This window comes from Macrobrachium nipponense, chromosome 21 (assembly GCF_015104395.2).
Source record: "Macrobrachium nipponense isolate FS-2020 chromosome 21, ASM1510439v2, whole genome shotgun sequence".
NCBI lineage: Eukaryota > Metazoa > Arthropoda > Malacostraca > Decapoda > Palaemonidae > Macrobrachium > Macrobrachium nipponense.
The window spans coordinates 11,026,645-11,048,844 of record NC_087212.1 but is presented as its reverse complement, the minus strand read 5'-3'; the positions used below and the strand labels follow the sequence as shown (position 1 = coordinate 11,048,844).

The following is a 22,200-nucleotide window of genomic DNA, read 5'->3' as shown; positions in this document are numbered from 1 at the left end:
CCTTTTAGGGTTTTGCGTGTCATAGTCTATTTTAAAGCTCCCTTTACGATGGTGTGGGTAGAGTTGAGACCCATTTGGTAGTCTTCAAGATACAACATGCAGCCACTGGCCTTTGGTGATGACGTGCCTGATGTGGGCGTCTGTGCCTCTCTATATAAGCCTAGACCTTCAAAGTTGCAGTATGAAGGAAAGAAGAAAGATATGCGATTTTCTTTCCATTTTGTTGGTCAGAAAATGTCGACCACTTCTAATAGCCATTTTAGCAGTCTTAATTATTTTCTGCTGGCTAAACGAGGGAGCAGCGATAGCGCTTATATAAGGATGACGTCATGTAGTCAAGACGAGAAGACTTTCGGCCCCGCTCCCTTCCGTCGTAGGGGAGGAGCTCTTGAATGTTCTGGTACGATGATGTCAGAGTTTTAGAAAGGAGATATTAAGCTAAATGTATTACTCGGAGTCCAAATACAAACCAATTAAAACATTTACAGCAACTGATTTTTTCGTTATAGTTGGTAAAGAATTCGGCGTTCTGTTAATGAAACAACTATCCAACCATTAGTTTGACTCACTGGTGGCATTATATTTTATAAGTATATTCTTGGGTGATTAACTTCACTGGGATTATTACATCGGTATTTATTATTTCAAAATTGACACTACTAGAACATATACTGAATATATAGTTTATATTTTATATAATGTTATAAATATAAACCATGTTCAGTATATGTTCTAGTAGTGTCAATTTTGAAATAACAATAAGCACCAAATGTAGTTAATTGTGTTGATAGTTGCATTTCCTTAACAGAATTCATCAAACGCTGAATTCTTTACCGATTATAACTAATAATTCATTTCGTGTACTACATGTTTTTTAATTGTTGGATTCTGTATAGATTCCGAATAATAAAGAATACGATCTTCGTTCTTCTGCTTGCATTCTGCTGGCAAAGGCGCCGGAATTCAGTGAAAATGATTTAAGTAAGCCAGAAACATAATAGTCATACACCTTTTAAAGAACCGACTCTGCAGCCCAGAACTTCCGTAGTGTCATGGAGTCCCATCGATTACGTAAAAAGGCCAAGACGAAGAAGCGTCGCACCACCAAACTTTTATAGGTGAATGTTCGCCGTAAGTCAGTTTTTCGGGTCGGCCATTGCAGCAGCCTCTCCGCTAGTAAGGTCTCACCGGAAATCCCACTTTGGAACATATACTGCGCATTCGTCAGCGGATTTCAAGAAATGTTACGTCTAATTTTCCGTAGAGATCGAAGTCACAGTTGTGTGCGATTGGCTGGTTGGTACTAGCTCCACCCCCTCCCGAACGGTTGCGTCACCATTAGCAAGACACAACGAGACTACCGTCGTTGTGTAAGATCGTAATACGAGCGACAGATGCGCCCGAGTAAATGCATTGCATGTATGTCGGTCATACACAAATGTTGCATTTCAGTATGTAACTGTAATGGAAGATGAGAGTTGCTTTTCGTCATTAAGACTGACACAATTCAGGGTCCGTCTAGTCCTTGAGACCTTTTCATTGTTGTGAAATGAACTGTGAGCATTTCTTTATTCCATGAATTTATTGTACCGTGTAATTATGTAGTAAACCTCATGCCATTTCAACCGTTTGATCCTAAGTACAGTATTAATTAAAGTATTGAAAGTTCCGACCATTTCAGGGCGTTGTTAAAATTTAACCTCTACAAACAAACCAGCAGTTTTTCCGTACATTGTCATTTTTTTCAGGAATCTTCTTGAGCGGACCCCGCTTCATTTGTATTGCTTGTGATTCTCCTTGTATCAGCCAATTAAAATATTGAAGGTTACGAGTACAAATTTTTTTTTTTTTTTTTTTGTAGAGACCAAGACGTCATTTAATGTCGAGCAGCTTCTCATATCTACTCAGAACTGGTTTGTTATCATTTTTATTCGTATGGCCTTTTCCGAATAATAAAGTCTCTTCCATTTACGTCATGTTATAAATATGATTTAATGCGTTTTAATTCTTGGACTTTATGTTCGGTCATCATTGCCAAGAGTTTTCAATTCTCAAAATATAATTGCTTCCGAGTAATTGATGTCTTCAATGTAAACAGTCGTGAATTATTATAATATAAAGTAGTCTAGTTTTGGCACTCCCTTACTTATGGAAGAAATTGTACTTATAATGTCATGTGTTCGATGGCTTTTGTGTAAGCTTTTAAAAAACGCTCACATACGGGTATGGCCCTCCCGCGCTGCGGAATTTGAAATAATAAAAAAAAAAATACACGTTTGAATAAGGCTTACTTAATTCGGTGCTTTGCTGTAATAAATGATGAAAATCTGTAAAAGATAACTATTATGCAGACTTTCTCTCACCGTCCGTACATTTTCTGTCCCCCCCCCCCCCCTCCTATATAATATTACATACTACTGAGGCTAGACGTCTGCAAACTTGCAATGTTGATCATCCTCCCTCCAATCATCAAACATACTAAATTGCAGCACTTTAGCCTTAGTAGATTTTATTTTTATTTAAGGTTCAAGTCAGCCAGAATCGTGTGTCTGGCAACGATATAGGACACGCAACCACCGGGCCTTGGTTAAAGTTTCGTGGGTCACGGCTCTCAGCATTATACCGAGACCACCAAAAGATAGATCTATTTTCGGTGGCCTTGTACATAACAAACTCAATTGGCAATTTTTACTTTTTTATTATTGTTTTTAAATAATAGTACTGGAGTATGTATACTCATATTTTTACTTCTTTTATTATTTTTAAATAATAATACTGAAGTAATAGTCGCATAAAATATATATACACTATTGTTTGTTTTCTTATTATCCGATATCAGCGGAGAGTAAATAACGCGGTTGAGCATCAAGTAGGAAAGTGACGGTTGGCGTATTTTGGTTCGTGTTCCTTTCTACCCAGATTTTGGGGGTTTCCCCCACCCTGCTCTACCTACGAAGCCGTTTTCCTACTTTGGTGTTCGCACGGAGTCATTAGGTGTATGTCTAGTTGCCCTGAAGCCATTGTGTACAATAAAGAAATTGTTGACAGCAGTCCTTGCGCGATTAAATCCATAGGCAGCGAAAGAACAGGTATCTTTAACCGCCCAATAGTACTACCATCGGGAGAGGAAGATCCTATGTAGTAAGCTTCAACTTTAACCGATCCAAACGTCTTCATATACCTACGTAAACTACCCCATACACCAGCCCCAACTCTCACTTTTGCCTAACCCGAAAAATCGGTATACAAAGACGGTTGTAATAGGGAAGGGTAAATCATTGAACTAATATATCATCCAAACGATTCGATGTATAGCAAGAGTAGGCCATAGAAGTCTTAGTGTACTCTTCTTGAGTTCACTGTGCAATGGGAACGTTATAGTATTTAATTAATTTTGTGGCTCATTGTTATATATATATATATATATATATATATATATATTATATAAAATAGAGTACGGCTGTGGTCAAAACTTGACGGTACAATGTGACATTTATTCCTTTTGTTCTTCGTACTGTCCTTGGACATCTTAAGATTGTATCTCTGAGAGCGTTTGCACATGGAGGAAGAAGGATAAAAGAATATAAAACCACGTCATTGTAAATTTACCTCCGGGCAAACAAAAAAAATTATGACGAAACCTTGCATATTTAAATAAGCACTTTCATGGGTACGTTTAATTACCTCCCGATTTGTGGGTAATGGTTTGCTAATTATTATTTATAAAATAAGAATAATTTCCGTGGACTCTCTTGATGAGAGGGGTTCGATCCTCTTCTGCGTCATTTCCTAAGGATTTGAGAAACCTTAGTACTAGTTGGTTGAATAGCCGCCTTTTACCCCATAAAAGACGCGTTAAGATCACCCGAGGAGCCTCATGACAGTCGAACAACTGTTGGTTGCTACATGGACTACGTACGAACGGCCTCTGCCCCCCCCCCCCCCCCCCTCTCTCTCTCCCCGTTTCGCTATGCGTTACAACTCCAAGGAGACATGTTCTGACCATTCCCTTACGCTTGGGTTCACCGAAAAGACTGGAAAGTTTGCCCTATACATCGGCAGCAATGTATGTCTGCCACTCTTGTTAAAAACGAAAGAATAATGCTTGTCTCAGGGAATGTTTCAAATGAAGTCATTTTTCGCCCTGCTTTTATTATTGTAGTATTCTTAATAGGGCTTTTTGTTTTTAGTTTAGTCATAGAATTTCATACGCTTCGCCTGAAGCTGGCTTAATTCGAAAAAAAAAGCGGGGAACGTGTTCCCCTCAAATCCTACCTATGTATTTTTATATGATGAATATAGAATATTTACATGACATTTACTTTACTCTTAAGTTACTATATCATTTATATGCGTGATATCATCAAGGCTATGATCCTACCTTGAATCAGCCTCTTCCCACGTAATTGCATCATTTTATTTACAAGTTCTTTTCCAGGATCGTTCAAGGTATACTGCTGTAAAGTGTAATTCTAAGCTTTACCATGCTATCTATGAAGAATATAAGGTTAACCTCTTTGGAATAGGATAAATCAGTTGGGAATTTGGATCGTATACATTAAAACCCTGTAAGTAGCATTTGTTTCATGTCTGTTTTTTCCTAGTTTTAATCCCATTTTTATATTCACTTTAGTGGAGGGCTATCGTTGAAATCCTTAACCGGTTTGGTTTATAGCCTCACAAGGGTAATGCCCCAAAAATGTGTGAACATTTAAGTTAACGAAAAATAGTTTAATAGATCCTTATGTTTGGTTTGTTAGTTTTAAGAATATGCGAATGTAAGTAGTTCTACGTTGGGAGTAGGAAGTTTGTCAGTACGACTACTGATAGGGCCATGGCACGTTCCATGCCGACAGAAGAAAGACCACACACATACGCACAAGCGAATAAGTCCTAGACCACAGTAAAATATTTGTTTTGAGAACTGAATGCCGAATGACTAACAATACCCAACGTCAAGTTGTAGGGACAAACTCACTTTATGTAGTACTAATGATTACCGTGCAAGTTGTAGGGACACAAACTCACTATATATATAGTACTAATGATTACCGTGCAGGAAGTTCAGGCTTAATATTTCAAATGGCTTATGAAGATCCAGTAATGTCACTGGTTAGCAGAAAGGAACCTCTGTGGCAGTCTTAAGAAATAAAGGGAAAATTATTGCTACTGGCGTGAGCCAAGGATAGACCTTAAGATTCTCAACACGGTCGCGGAAGATATGTTCTCTTTGAGATCTTCGGCCAGCGAAGACCATTAACCATTGTTTCCATCCCGCTTTTTTATTGTTCATTCCAGGCCAGCAGCGAGGGACCCTTGGAAAGATTATTAGTGCACTATCATCGTGATAGGTGCAGTTCAGGCATTGTCGAGGGAATTTTGTCGACTTGAAGTTGCGCCATAATGAGAAATGACCGGGTTTTGTTGTACCTAATATCATGTGATTGCTTTTTATTCGTAGTTTCACTCGGGTGGTTTCATACGTTCACAAGGCCCAGTTTTTATTATTTAAGTCTGACGCAGGGTTTCCATCGCTGTTGCCCACAGGCTGACCAGATTTTGAAAATTGAAATAAGGGACACGTAAATTGGAGAGGCAGTTGAACAATATATATAATATATATATATATATATATATATATATATATATATATATATATATATATATATATATACACACACCACACACACACACACACACACACACACACACACACACACACACACACATACATTTTCTGCCTCTGTAGAATTTTTTGCTGGGAATAATGATCTTATTCCAAACACTTCAGCAGCTGAGGCTGCTTGTTTATTTGATTTGTGCTGCTGTTGATCCATGCTGTCGCACATCCCTCAGTCCACCGTACGTAATGCTAAAATTCTTCGAGCATATTTTGCAGTATGCTCCGTTTTCGTTGTTGTTTTGGGGGACGAGCCATTGCTTTAAATCACTGTAATTTTGCCACTCTGGTCTCAAAGTACATTTTCTCTCACTTTTTTTTTTTGGTTGCACTTTTGGTCGGACATGCTGCCTTATGTTTAAAAAATCAAATACCAAGACAGATTTGTTCGTTCTCGGCCCAAAGCACTGTTGCCAATTTTGGGCGGGCGCCTTTACCCCGTATTTTGCAAAATTTCACTAGTATTTTGTAATTTTTTTTTAATATTGAAAATACGGGACAAAAGACGCCCCGGGGAGGGTTGATACGGGACACGGGACAAATGTCATAAATATGGGACAATCCCTGGTTGCCCAAGACACGTGCGTTTTGATGTCTGTTAAAGGAATCGCGTCCACCTGACGATACGGAATTAGTTAACGTAGCTGAATTGCACAGCCAAGGGCTTGACGCTATGCATTATGCCGATATATTATTGCATATTTCAAACTTGTGGCGCTATAAATGCTCATAAACGTTATCAGAGATTACCTTTGAACACGCTTATTTGTTGTAATCATACAATATGACTCCAAGTATCTCCTCGTTTGAAGGCAATGAATGGCGAAGTCGATCGCCGAGTGATGATTCTGAGCTTACTGACGCAAATTTGGGGTTCCGGGTCGGTCGGCTTATCAGACAGTTAGGTCCTGTTGGAGCTTGTGACGCTCTCGGAGGCTGATCACGACGTCACGTTATGAACGGGATACTCGTTAGAAATAATTGTAGGTTTGTCGAGTCATTTGGCACTTTTATCTGATAGTTTTATCTTCGGTTGTGATTCTCTCCGTTAATAATATATATTTTATGGAGGGATATTTAGATTGCCGCGGAAAAATTGTCTACAAGGAAAGTTATTGAAAGTGTCAGCGTTCATACATCGGCAGTCCTAGTGCTCTCTCTCTCTCTCTCTCTCTCTCTTCTCTCTCTCTCTCTCTCTCTCTCTCTCTCTCCTCTCTCTCTCTCTCTCTCCGTGACGTCTGCAAAACTTGCTTTAGCTTCGTATGATTGGGATCCTGATTCATGTTGCTAATGGACGTGCCATTTTTTCCCTAAAGAACTCATCTCCACACAAGGTCAAGACTGCGGTGTGGTTAAGTTTAGTTGCTGCAAATAAGGAGAGATTAGCACGACTGACGTAAAACTGAAAAGATCAGCACTCCGTGAAGCGGATCTGTGTTAAAATACAATGTGGTGCAATGTATTAATGATAAATGTGGCTCAGTATTCTACTCCTAAAGTAATTTTAGATTATTATGAAAATGCCTGGGTTTTTTTCCTTTTCCGCAGTTTAGAATTGGATTCTTTTATTTTTCTCATGTGAATTTGCAGTTGTCGTGTTTTAGAAACTGAATCACGCCGGTTCGTATGTACATAATTCCAGATTTCACTGAGGCAGTTAGTTTAAAGCAAAAAAATAAATATAAATGGTAGCTTTACAATAACATTCATGAGCAAAAGCAGGTATGTTGTGGGCTACTCTTCTAATCAAAGCCACTTGCCGGTATGTGTACAGCTTAGCTGCTACGCCTCTTTCGGTGTACAGAGGTCCACAACAGGCTTCTTAACCCCCTTTAGAACCATACCACACCTGCGGGAATCTGACGGTGTCCTTTGTCACACACAACCTAATGTGTCAACTGATTTCCAATCACCTCCTGCCTAATTTCGTAACCTGAGATTTCCGTGGTTCTTGCACCACAAGGCACGGAAGGCCACTCCAAATGTTGGCAGAGTATGATGTTCTAACCTCTTTGCCTTGGTTCTAACAAGTTCTGCTGTTGGGTTGCCGATAGAAACATGAGTCTGACAATCTCTGCTGTTGGGTTGCCGATAGAAACATGAGTCTAACAAGCTCTGCTGTTGGGTTGCCGATAGAAACATGAGTCTAAAAAGCTCTGCTGTTGGTTTGCCGATAGAAACATGAGTATGACAATCTCTGCTGTTGGGTTGCCGATAGAAACATGAGTCTAACAATCTCTGCCGTTGGGTTGCCGATAGAAACGGTGTATGTAAGAACCCAGTCATTGAGTTTCTCGAAAGACAATTGATGCAATGAAATGAGTATGAGAACGGTTGTATAATGCAAGTTGAAGATGTTGCGTTCATCTCAATCGGATTAATTTGCCACTATGTAAATTCTATATGTAATTTTCAGTCGCTTATCGATCACACTGAAAGTAAGCTAATATTGGAAAAGATAAGCTCGCAGATTACGCCACATAGTTTCCCTGGAAAGGATAGTACTATCTTGTATAAAAAAATAAGTGCCACAATAATGTGAAATGTGGTTGTATTCATATTGCGTCAGGTTGTGGCAACCATTTGAGGCCACAGAAGGTGCAGTGTTCCTTCTCGAGAAGGAAAAAGAAAGGTTTGGTGAGGCGACAGTGGAAGGGAAGTGAACATAATTCAGTCGTATTTAAGATTGTTTGCCTGCGAAGTTTATTTATTATGATTATTTATTAATACAAGTAAAGTTCAAGTTCTATTGTAGTTGTTAACAAGACAATGAAAAAGTAAATAATGATGATTAATCTGGGAGACTTTAACATTCGTCTCAAATAACTAACCTATGAAAGTGAATTTTGAAAATTAGTTATCCAGAATATGAAGTGTGATACGTCCTTTGTGAAAATGGAATACTAGGAAGACGTTGCCTGTTTCTGAAAAGTGACTCCAACGGTTTATGAGTTTTTCTTCGAGAGAAGCTGCGTACCAATCAGCTCTCTGGTATGATTACTATATACGTATATAGTAAAGTTTTTCAATATTTACTTGAGCATATGTTCAGGCGGGGACCCCGTAGGTGGATAGTACCGTCAATGCAACTTAAAGTTCTTTGCAGCGTCCCTTCGGCCCGTAGCTGCAACTACTCTCATCCCTTCTACCGTACCTCCGTTCATATTCTCTTTTCTTCTATCTTACTTTCCACCCTCCTAACAATTGTTTCATAGTGAAACTGCTTTGACGTTTTCTTCTTGTTACACCTTTCAAACCGTTTACTGTCAATTTCCGTGTCAGCGCTCTGAATGGCCTTAGTTGCCCCAGTGCTTGGCATAATGCCAAAAAATCTATAAAACAATTGTATAAAATCAAATCACACACACACACATACACACACACACACTCTCACTCTGGAGAGCGAGGAAGATGGGGTGGGGAACGAATTCTTAGGTACCCTAAAGTGATAAACGTGAAACCGAGAGTTTGGTGATCGAATGGATATATATTGGGTTCATGCTGTGTGACCTGTTGGTGTGACACTTGTTTCCTATTTAAGAGGAAAATCATTTCTTATTTGAATAAGTTTCCTATTATAAAAAAAAAAACTATGTTGTGTCATCTAATTTTTCTTCCCATTTGAACTCGTCTCCAGGAACATGTTCAAATGTCCATGTCCAGTTCACGGTCTTGTGTAATTTTATACCTGTGATATCCATAACGAGATTTCTCTCTCTCTCTCTCTCTCTCTCTCTCTCTCTCTCTCTCTCTCTCTCTCTCTCTCTCCATTGGGTGAATTCATCATTCGATGCACACACGTAAACACGAAGTGGTTAGGAAATGGACAGTGCTGGTGTGTCCAATTTCTTGTTTCACCTTGTTCCCTGGTACATTGGTACGAGGATTCGTCTATATGTGTGTGTTAGTTATTTCCTTACCCTAGAAATAACTTGTGCCCATACGAGGATCCAAACATATCCTAAGTTACGTTCTTACGTGAGTGACAGTATCCAGTCAGCTGTATATAGAGAGACATGAATCAATTTCGAAGAAAGTGTTCTGTGCTTGCAATCGAGATAACCGTCTCCTTCGTGATAGCTGAAGGCTGTGGTTATAACTTGGCGCCACATAAAAACTCTTAACACAAAGGATCCACCAACATGATTCCTAAGTTCTTACTTCAAACACAGTGCACTGCTCTCGTGAGGTGCAAAGCTTTATTCCCTTGTGTTACAACTTTACTCGTATTTAGTTTTACTTTATAACTTTTCCAAGCGTTTATTCTAATTCTTGTCCATTACCCTATTTGAGCAACAATAACCCCTAAAAATTAAAGATGTTTCTATTTGAGCAACAATAACCCCTAAAAATTAAAGATGTTTCTAAGCTAGATATTACGAGAGATTTCCACTTTAATTATCACCCCAACCCCCCTTTATTTCTTTCTTTTAACTGAAGCAGTGTCATGCTATTTAGCTTTTGACATCTATCGCTTAAAAGCCCAACCATTCTGAATTATCAGGGCTAACCTCATATTCCCCCTGTTTTCTGTTAGGGGATTTCAGGGTCTCTTAAGATAATCACATGATCTGTTTTATGGATATATATATATATAGTTTTACACCTGAATAAATGTTCGATGCTGTTCTCATCCACTATGCAGATATAACAGAACTCGGCCTTAAAATTACCCCGGAAGTTAGTCTTCAAGTCACCCAGTGCTGTTGAGGTTTGTTACCTCATCATCCCCAGTGGAGTGAATGAGATATTTGTTTATTAATTGAAAGTAATTTTTTCGGTTTATAACAAGGACCAAGTAAAAAACGACGATTGTGGACCTTTGGTTAGGCTTAGCGCTGCGATGCCAACCGGGCCCTGTCATCAAGGTTCTTCCGTTGGGGTTGGTTGCATCATGTTAAGCAAGTACAGTATTCCGTAAATACGAGTCGGGCCTGATAAGCGTTAAAAAACCGGCCTTTCCCCTCTTCGGATAAAAACTTTGAAACTTAGTCAGCGCAGTGAATGCAAACATTCGCTCTTTGAAATGTTTCCGAAGATGATGCAATACACACTGCGTTGTGGCAATGTAAGCTACTAGCGGTGTGACGTCACGGTGATTCCCCCGTCTCTGGCGCTGGTACGTACCACCCCTAGGGGAGGGGGTTTTAGACGAGGCCACCGAGAGCCTCGTGTACATGAAGTTTCTGGTTTTTTCCACTTTTCCCCAGTATTCCGTGTAGATTCACATTTTCATGTATGGGTACTTGATGAAATTGAAGTTCTAAGCTACAATAAAGGCACTTTCATCAATAGCAGTACATTCATTTGATAATTGCACACTGGTCATGGGTGAAACATAGAAAAACTGTCTGTTTGACGGAATTCGTGATTGTTAATAAGATTATCATAATTAGTGATTACCAATCTTTGAATATAAGTAACGCTTATCAAAGTAACCTCGTGTCGTTTGGCACTTTCCTTTAGACATTGACCAAAACCTGTACTCGACCTGGGAGGTGTGGCGCAGTAAACGGGTCCAAACCTTGATAACTTGTCTTATGCGAACGCATCTAACACCCAAGCGGCGTTTAGCGATCAGCTGAGAATGTAAACAAACTAGCCAAAAACCTCTAATTAATACAACAGGACATGAATACTACCAATTGCAGGTCTTCATGTCAGCATTCTGTGCATTTCTTGGGTCCTTTCAGATATGGCATTTAGAGGAAGTATACAATGCATTATAAAGCAAGGACCCTCGCTTGGCTGTCAGTGAAAATGCACGGTGGTGCCTTTTGTAGGTTAGGCTATTTGTTAATTCTGTAGCTAGGACTATGGTGATATTGGGAAAAGTCAGAACGGTAAAACATTAAAGTACTAGTCTAACAATTTCAAGTTTTACCACCCATCTTCATACTGTAAATAAGTAAGTTCGGTAATTCTAAGCCTTCATTCCGCAGTAAAGTAGACTGTGGCAGTTGACGTTTTCCTACGTTAGTTTACTTACTGAACAAGAATATATAGCCTATTAGTATTTATTCGGACAGGTGTAATTAACCCCCAGGGGCCAGTACTAAACACGGCATAATACATTGGACGCCCCAATCCCTAGTGGATGTCCTATTCGTGGTTACGTTTCTTGCAGGGTAATTCTAAAGACTAGTTCAGCAAGGAATGTAACCACGGATACGACATCCACTAGGGATTGGGGCGTCCAATGTATTTCGCCGTGTTTAGTACTGGCCCCTGGAGGTTAATTACAGTCATCCGAATAAGCATTACTTTAAATTCTTGCTCAATAAGTAAAATAACATAGGAAAACGGCAACTGCCATAGTCTACTTACCGCGGAATGAGGGCTTAGAATTACCGTAAGTTCAAAAGCCCTTAGTCATGGACAATAAGAAAAGCAGTAGCTTGACTCGGTAGGGTAGTATGCTAGCCTACCTATGAAGAGTAGGGAGACAGTGATATTCAAGTGTTACTTGGATGTCCAGGGAGGGTAAAGCCCACCCATCCTGGTTATTGCATGATGCCCAAAGTTAGGAAAGAAAGGTCTAGTTAGTTCGTAACATGGTATTGTAGGAAATGTTGGGCTCTCACGCCTACCGTGTCTTCCTAATCTGCATCCACTCAGCTCAGTATTGATGGTACTAGTTGGAAATTAGTTTTGAGTTCATCTTTACCTTTCTCTGGTATATCACAAAGGCCCAATGTAGACCTCGGCCATCATCATGGTAAGGTTAGACACAATTTCTTCTAGGTTACTAAAATTCAATGTCGCTCTAGTATTTATGGTAAGCAAATTTGTCTGAATCAAATTTAACAATCACTTATAGATTTATGAACTGTGAAAATGTAGCAAGGACACTTACAGTGACACATCCTAACCTAAACAATGGTGATGGAACCTTATCTCACTGATGGCCCCCATCTAACCTAACCTGAAGTGCCATATAAGTCATAGAGACGGATCCTAACTTTGGGTTCTGGTTCCTAACAGGCAAGGACTATGCTGTCTCCCATGTATCATTGCACACAGCATATTTCTTACCTTGACATTGGGAATTACACAGCTAGAAAGCATGCATTTCTTCTTTTTCCCATTCCCAGTCCTGATAATTGACACGTTCACTTAAGGTAAGTTTTATGAAGTAGGGTCCTTCGTCAGTGATAGGGATTACTTTCCAGATGAAAGAAAAAATAAATAATTTTACATAATCAGTAATGATTATATCACTTAAGATCTCCATCAATGCCACTTACACACAAGGCAACAATTGTTAAACTGAAGAAAGTGTGGAGCCATAAAATATCTGGTCATTTTACCAGTGTTTATAAGGCATTAATGGTCAGAAAACTTTTGGTAAATGTTGTGCAGTATAAAAACCAAAGAAAATCCTCCCAATTTTGACTAGAGTCCAAGAACGTATGGGTTGAACACTTTAACTTTGGACTTCCAAAAAGGTGCAAGCCTTCGTATTTTTATTGCTATACCAAATTATTGTTTACTTCTCCATATATTCTATGGAAATATTGCCAAAATTACCATTACTCAAGCATGTCTAGTTTTAGATTTGGTGTTGGCTATTCACATGAAATTTTCATTGATCACTTCAAAGTTTTGCGGTAAGAATGCTATTGTTCTTAGGCAAACATAGAGTTTGGCAATATTTAGAATTAATTACTGTTTGCCACTTAGTCAGTAACTTGTTTGTGATAGCTTAGTAACAATGATTTGTGTGCAAAAAAAGACCTAGTATCCTTGTGAAAATGTGATGCAAAGTTGCAGAATTCCCAATTAGCACTAATATATATTGAACAAGAGAAACAAATGAACTGTATACTAATACTGATTTCAATATTACCAGAAAAATGTAAAATTAAGAATGAGTAAACGCATATTATTCAGGCAAACTACAGTTGACAGACTGGATAGCAGAGTGTTTATACTAATACTAACTTCAATACATGAGGGGAAAAAAAGGTAAAATGAGAACATTTTTATAAATGAAGTAAGCATCAAGCTAAATGAAATTACTCATAGACTAAAGAAGAAAATGCATCCTTTTGTAATTCTTTCACATAGAGACATCTTCAGGTTTTTAAAGTATATGTAAGAAATGTAAAAGCTGACAAAAACGGTGTAATTATAGAAATTATTTTATCCAGAAATTTTTCCTTGCTGTTGAGCTCTTAGCCTTAACAAGCTATTTTTTTATTTTGCAGAGACAATCATTACCCATGGCAGCTGTGAAAGCTGTAGAGCAACAGCCGATGGACTTGGTCAAGCGGAATCAAAGATTTAGGCGGTCAGCAGCAGTCTATACCTGTGAACGATACATTCCATCAAGAATTGAAGATGAAGCCAGGCAGCCTCTAGCTTCTCAGTCAGCCAGTAACTTTAAACCCTCAAAAGTGAATCAAGAGCAAGTCGTCAGCAATGATTCTGAAAACCTTGTATTTCAGACCGTACCGAAGCTGAGCCAAGGGAAACGTGAGATATTGTCACGATGGAGGAGAGAAAACCCACATTTGGAACAGGAAGATGAGCAAACCTCTAAGGCCGAGTCTTCTTTAAGTTCAGGCATGGCTATACAAAGTAGGCATCTTCCATCGTGCGGGCAGCATCAGTGGGAGGAAAACAGTAAGGACATCTTGCAAACTGAAGAGGCTAATAGCACTAAGGAAATTGGGCTTGACAGTCAGCAGGACAAAGAGCTTGCCAACTCTATCCCAGATGATGATCAAGAGCAGCAATATGAGCAGTATGTTTATACCTTGCTTTCTGAAGAAAGATGCAGTACTTTGAACTCAACTTGTGAAACAGAGAGCCAGGAATCCGGGTCACATGAACAAGGGGAACAATTGATAGTCCTAGAAAGAGAGGTATGTGTTATACTGCAGTGTTTAAAGTGAACAAATTTAATAGTTAAATGAATTGGACCCAATGGTACAGTTTTTTTTCATCTGGATACAAATAATTTACATTTGTCTTTTTAACATTATGTAATTTTATGCAGAATTTTTTAATTCATTGTCATGTCATTCTTGGTGTTATAAAACCTGGTCTCTGAAAAAAGTCATGCATGGTTGTTTTCATGCAAGTGTCTCATGGCTATTATTTTTAATGATATTATTCAGAATTCTATTTAAAGGTCTTTCTCACTGATCCTAAGTCAGTGCTCTCTGAGGATGCATTTGTTGAGAGGAGACATCCCTCATTTTAGTTTACTGATGTGAAGCAAAGCATGGGAGTTCCTGTATTTACAGGGGGGGAATTGTGTGTGTGTGTGTGTAAATTGGCAGAATTTTGGTATTTTAACAATTAACTTTTCTAATCATGGTTTTAGTAACACTGAGTAAGTTTGCCACTAATTTTGTGGTGAAAATAACGTTGGTTGTGTAATTTTCCTTGTTGTTTCATCCGCTGTTTTACTTAGCGAGGTCATATCCTGATGGCAATTCCATCGTATAGTGATTCATTATCTCAAGTTTAAACTTAACCTTTTTTTTTTTTGACAACGAACTCTAGTTACTCTTTTTTATGATCAATGGAGTAATCTACTTCATAATCACCATCTTGCCAGTTATTGCAGTCACCAAAAAAATAGTTTTGTGCCTGTTTACTTTATTTCTCATAGTTGGGTTCTTCATGTAGGTCCCATCATGACTATAGCACCTCAGTGGCGTGGTTGGTTTGATGTTTGCTTCTCACCTCGGTGGTCGCGGGTTCGATTCTCGGCCATTCCATTGAGGAGTGAGAGATGTGTATTTCTGGTGATAGAAGTCACTTCGTCGTGGTTCAGGAAGTCACGTAAAGCCGTTGGTCCCGTTGCTGAATAACCACTGGTTCCATGCAACGTAAAAACACCATACCAACAAACAAACAAACAAACCCATCATAACTATGAAATGACGACGCTTTGTTCATTGACCTTGCTGTAACACTGAAGGGTTACCCCTTTTCCTTTTGTCAGTCTTGTCTACAAAAATTAGCAGTCCTGTTTGTCTGTTGCTGTGTTCATTAACATCTAATCCATGGAACTCTACCTTTTTGCAGTTCTTGAAGTTCGAATCCCTGGAAATTGCTATTTTTTGGAATTTCCTAACCTTTTTTTCAGTTAAGTTCAGAATCCCTATTTTTTTAAGAGGTAAAATAACTATTTCTGTCAGGTTAGGTCTGTACAGATTTAAGTGCCTTGAGTTATCCCATTCATTAATCATGTGAGAGAGGTTGAATTCCTCTGCATTGTCATACTATCAAGGATAATGAATATTAAAGTAGTTGTACATCAGTGGTTTATTCATAGAAGGCAAGAAATTTTTTTCATAATTCTTTATAATCTTGTCTAGTATTGTTTGTGAGTCATACAGAGAATGTTATTTTAAGTTTATACTATTTAAAAGCACAAACTGTATTTTTACTCATGCAAGTTTAATTGTACTTGTGAAGGTGAGAGTGGACTAAGCCAGCAAGTTGGAGTGCAGACACTGGTTCAACTTGAAGCTTGATGAATACCTCAAGACTCGCTGCCTTCCTGTTTGTGTCTGTTATTCCATCTAGTGTTTTCATGATGTTTGAACACGTATATTGACTTCTTAATAATGTACATTTGTGAGCATGTAGGCTGCTCTTGTTATTTCTTAGAGAGTATTACTTAAAAAGACTGAATTTTCAGTACAAATTGTAGTTGTTTTGTTTAAGAACCACAAGTTTTTGCTCTTAGCCAAGGTTTTGAGGTGTGAACTTAGCCTCACATAAATGAGGGTTTTTCCCTTTTCCTTGTTTTCACCAAACCTGATCTAGATAAGGACATTATTTTATCTGCCCTGTTTATCTCTGTATAAATAGTGTGGATGACCAGCATAGTCAAAAGTTATAAAATTATCTGTAGTTCACTAGGGATTTTAATCTTGTAATCAAGACTTTATTGCTTACAAAAATTCTATGTATTATTTCACACTCAAAGTGTAATATCCACACCCCAAAGTATTTACTTACAAAAAATCTTGTGGAAAGACTTTTTCCTTTAGAATATAGCACTAATAGTTCCTCATTGGGCAAGTCACGGTTGCGTACTCGCCTACCAATCTGGTACCAACCCAGAGTTTGCTTCCAGCTGCCACCAAAGCAGAATCAGAGGAATTTATTTCTGTTGATTAGAAATTAATTTCTTGATATAATGTGGTTGGTCCCACAATGAGCTGTAGGTCCCATTGATAAGTAACCAGTTGGTTCCTAGCCACAAATCAAAAAAATTAATCCTTTTGGGCCAGCCCTAGGAGAGCGGTTAATCAGCTCAATAGTCTGGTTAAACTAAGATAGGAAGCATAAACCGTTCACACCATCGTGTGAAGCAGGATGAATGAGGCAAATGCCAGATGGCAGCATGTTTTTTTAAGGCAGTCGTAGATGTTTTCTGATCAACATGTCAGATAAAAGAACACCTTGGTATACACAGTCATTTTCTCTTCAATATGATCAGAAGATTACAAAGTGTTGTGTTCAAGGTATGTAAGTATAGTACTGTACCAACAGATATCCATACATATTTCAATCTCCATATAAATGGATATTTTGAAGTAATTTAGAAGGTCATTCATCTATCCCACAGAACCAAAGTTCAATAGTGCTTTTTGTATGACTTCTCAAACATTGCACAGGTCCTATAAGGTCTCATGGTGTAGATTTACCATGAATCACAAGAGCTGTCTCCCTAGTTCCTCAGGTTGCTGAAGTAATCATTGCTAAAAGGTAATATAAAACTAATCACTGTGCTTTTGTTCTAGTGATGGTAGACAGAAAGAGTTGCTGACTTGCATGATCACCATCATCAATGTTAGTATATGCAAGATTTCTCTCAGTTTGGCCAAGGTGTGAAATGATTTATCTCTACATGTTTCATGTGCATTTTTGTGCACGAGTTATATTTATCCATTTTTCACATTTTCTTTAACCTTCTTAGGGGGCTTCTACCTGTTGTTGCCATTCCTATTACTAGATAACTAATTGTTTCTTAAACATTTTTATCATCTAACTTTTGAGAAACATCTAATGAACCATTTTAGCAAATGCCACATGGAAGTTAGGTAATTTCATAAGGCCTCATATATTTATAACTGATAAAATCAAGGTAACATGTTTTAGGTCAATTGTGCTTAGTGATAAAATCAAGGCAACCCGTTTTAGGTCATTTGTGCTTACTTTACTAGAATACTGTTCTCTGGTGTGGCTGTCTGCTTCTGCCAGAGATTTATCTCTTAGATAAAGTGGTTTGTGTGGTGGTACGTTTCTGTTTCCCTATGGTAGCAGGTATGACTTGGACCATTGATGGATGGTTTCTTGTTAGTTGCTTTTTCATAAGTTGTATTTCAAAAGGTCTTTCACATTCACAATTGATACCTGATGTATTTCAACAGAGGTCTTTCAACAGTTGATGCCTGATGCCCTTTACCTGTTGACAGCAACCAGATTTGCTGAACAATAGCACCAATGTGCAGTAAATGTGCCTTGTTTATTCCTCACTCCATTGGACAATGGAACATTCTCCCAAAGGATGTCGTGCAAATGGAACTTGAGAAGTTCAAGTGAAGATACAGTGCATTACTACCCTAAAACTGGTCTCCTGGCATTTTATTACATTTGTATATATTTATTAATTTATTAAATCATTTATTTCATTTTTCATAAGTGGGATATCTTATGTATTACCCTTTACCTCCTCTTAATTCTTCCTAATGAAGACCATATTCTTTGGAAGCTTTAATTCCATGGCCCCTGTGGGTTTGTTTTATATGCATAGGTTTCATCTTTTGAATCATATATATTTAATGGTAATAATGAGAAGTTTCGTCTCTCAGAATCTAGTTTTAGTCTAGCAGTCTCTTAGTTTCAAGCAGGCCATTGCCCTTTTATTTACTGCCTTTTCAATATCTGATTTAGTTTATTGAAAACCGTATTTAGCTCAATTCGGAGCAAATTGCCTTGCTTCTAGTTAGCATAAAATATCTAGATACTTTACTTATATCAGAAGGTAATTTGTCATTATACAACGTGTTTTAAGTCTAAATATGAGTTTAATACGTCTCGTGAACTAAATTATTTTTTCGTCAACAGATTGCGTTGTGGGCATGTTTATTGTGTAAAAATATTATGTGATTCCGTTCGGTATTTTCACTGGATTTCTTCGTAGTACGAGCTTTACCGTTAGCTACGTTACTTATCTTTTTTCTGTGTGAAAACAACAGTAAAATTTGTTCTTTCAAGACCTGAAGTTTTGATTAAAATTATTCTCTCAATTTTATCTACGATTGTGTTTGATGGCATAAGTTTACTGGAGTTATATCCTTGTTGCCGATGCATGATAATAGTCGTTAGCAGCTCAAAAAGTGAGCGTGTGTGGAGAGGCAGGAGCTGGGGAAAAACTGTTGTTTGTGCAGCTGGACACCATTCTTTCTTGCTCAAGTTGCTTCCCAGTCGTTTTAGTTGTGGGTGGTCGTAAAGTCGATCAGTTGTAACTCACATAGGTTGTAAGTCGACAACTAACTGTACCAAAAATAGGTAATTCACTATGAGTATTTCACATTTAATTTTGCATAAAATTTTGCATAACAAGAGCAGTGTCCTTCATCTACCTATTATTGTGGAAACATTTGTGTATATTACAAACAACAGTAGTACTATTCAAAGTGTTTTACAATCAAGGTTAGTCAAATCATAACAAAAATACATTACATTCTGTTGAGAAGAATGATGTATTGAATTCAGAAATACTTTTAGTAAATTATTTTATATTATATTGAGTTAGGAAGAGTTAGGAAACTGTAACTGCATTCTTGGTGATAAATTTTTTTTTATTATTATTATTATTATTATTATTATTATTATTATTATTTAAATTCACATATTATAATATTTTGTCTTTCAGGATGAATTCACCATCAAAGGTAACGGGAGTGGCAGTGAAGATGATTCTCCAGTATCTTCAGTGGAAAATCTTGATGCGCAGTGTCCAGAAGGAAGCACAAAAATAAATGGGCCTGATCCTGACAAAGGTCAAGTGACTGTTTGCCAGAGTCACAGCATGTTGCATTCATCAACAGAAGATGATGGTTCTGCAAAGGTTACTCAGGAGAGTATAATGTCAGAGTCTAGTTCTTCTGAAAAGGATACAGATTTCTATAACGATGACTCTGATAGAGATGAAGGCTTGGTTATTGTTGATGGTACCTGCCAAGTTGTCGACTTTGATTGTGGCACTGATGATCTTGAAATTGTAACAGAAACCTCAGATAATGATGACATTCACAAAGAAGACTCAGACAAGGAGGATGAAGATAATCAAGACCCTATTCCTAGGAGTAAAAGTCGTAGTGAATCACAGAGGAAAATGAAGGAGGGTAAGTCATGGTTACTTAATAATTTTCAAGTATTGGAGGACACTAAGAATACTAAGGCTGTAATCAAACTCAGTGCTATAGAAAAGTCATATATCTCTTACTGTAAGGAAAATAGGAAAGATCCTCTGGCTACTCCAGTTTTGGCGCGTATAATCCATAGCACGTTTCCCAATGCTACTAAATGTCGCTTAGGACCACGAAAGCACCAACAGATTCATTATCGTAGACTTCAGTTCAAATCAGATGTTGCAGCAAGCAACCAGCAGGTACCTGAACTTACCAAAGATAAACAAACTGAAAATCAATGTAACAGTCAGAAGGATCAGTCTGAAACAAAATCTGCATCAAAACTTCAGCATAGTGGCAAAGCATTTCAGGAAATCAATCGTGAGCAGACAACAACAGTTGTTGATAATGGTATGAATACACAAAGTGCATCGTTACTTGAAGTTGAGGAAGTTAACCATCAGAATCCGCAAAATGAAAACAGTTCCAGTCAGAACGATGAAGAAAACTGTAAAAGATCAGCAGCAAAAATAAAAGAGGTCCTGCAATGGATTACCAGTCAAGGAGAATCCCATAAAAGTGCTTTGCTGCGTGATTTTGCACACAGTGCTTCCTGCCAGAAACTTAAATGTGAGCCTGTTTGTCTGATGTTCCGACGCATTCGTCGACATGTGGTTGCTGCCCAACATTCATGCTCTGTATTGCGTCTTTATTCTATGTTGTTGCGCCATCATGTCTCTTCATGTACTCAGTCTAATTGTGGGTTACCTGCCTGCCCAGCATTGAGAAATACATGCTCTAGCAAGCGTAAACAGGGAGAGGAACCAAAGCAGCCTGCAAAGAGGGTGTTTACAGCTCATTCCCAAAGCATGTATCCGTCAAGTCTTGTTCTTGCTCCTCGATCACCTGGTGGTTCTTTGCCTGGTTCGCCAGTGAACTCGCCCCCAGCAAGCCCCAATTCAGTTGTAGGAATAACGCCCATAACAAGCCAAATACAGTATGTTATGGTGCCAGTGTTGATGCCTTTAGTTGAAAATCAGGTAATTTAATTTATGCATTTTTTTCCTCTGTTACATCAATTGAGTATTTAATAATGTGTGGCAACATTAATATGAAGTAAATTTCTTTATATTTTTGCACACTTTTGTTTATTTTTTTTTTTTACCAAAGAATACTGTTGATATTAAATTGTGGATTAACTAGAATGAAACAGGTTATAAGAAAATTATTATATGTAATATTATACATAAGAAAATTTTTATATATAATATACTTTCTTACTGAAATGCTGGGAAGGGTTAATGATAACTGACTAAAAATTGATATTATAATTGCTTGTAGTAATATGGACAAGAAATATAAAAATGTATCTCTAATGGGATCATTGTTAAGAGAATCCTAAGTTGATTTTTTTTTTTTCCCCAAGTTCTGATGTGCATCATTTTAGTGAGAATTAATAACTTTTTTTAAGCTTGTGCAAAGCTCAAAGAAACTGGTCGAGTTGATTTATTAGTTATTGTTTTTAGGAGGAAGTTATCGTTTAACATTCTAAGAGTCTGGGTAACTTAACTTTTTATATTTACTGCATGTTAGTACACTATATACAGGATAAATATACAGTAATATATACTTCATATAGCATTTTCAATGTTCTAGTTTTTCGTTTACTTAGAGGGCAAATAAATTTCTTTGCTACTTAAGCAAGTGATATCAATGGTAAGCTTTTGCAGTATTGAATAACAATGCTTATAAAGTTGTTAATGTTTTTTTGTTTTTTGTTTACCTTGACAGCAGATATTAAAGCTTTTGCAGTTTTGAATAATGCACATAAAGTTGTTATTCACTAGTATATCCTCACATATGCATATTTAGTTTAAACCCTATTTTATAACGTCTAAAGATTGTTGATGCTTATAATTACGTATAATAATGTATTAGAACTTGAACATGGAGCTGGAGGCATTGAGCCAGTATGGAAAACAAATACAAATGAGAAATTAAGTCAGATCAAGCAGAAACATCTAGATAGAAGAATTGATATATAAGGAAGCATTAGTTCATTTTGGTCAGTTGTGTTACTGAGAACGGATTACATACAATTCTAGGGAGAGAGTATTTTACAATAGTTTT

At 37.7% G+C, this 22,200-nt stretch overlaps 1 protein-coding gene across 8 annotated transcripts in view; it reads left to right on the top strand.

Moving 5' to 3' along the window:
* Window positions 1-21,836, top strand: part of LOC135197785 (uncharacterized) — a 186,174-nt gene extending 164,338 nt beyond the window's left edge. For 5 of the 8 annotated variants that reach the window (XM_064224894.1, XM_064224893.1, XM_064224892.1 and 2 more), the window contains 2 exons: window positions 13,891-14,550; window positions 19,593-21,836. In XM_064224894.1, the coding sequence (XP_064080964.1) occupies window positions 13,891-14,550; window positions 19,593-21,119 (2,187 nt within the window). In that variant the 3' untranslated portion in view covers window positions 21,120-21,836. Of the gene's footprint in view, window positions 1-4,438; window positions 4,569-11,335; window positions 11,464-13,890; window positions 14,551-19,592 lie in introns of those variants that run through there. The other 3 variants (XM_064224897.1, XM_064224896.1, XM_064224898.1) reach the window with 2 other exon arrangements.
* Window positions 21,837-22,200: the final 364 nt, after the last annotated feature.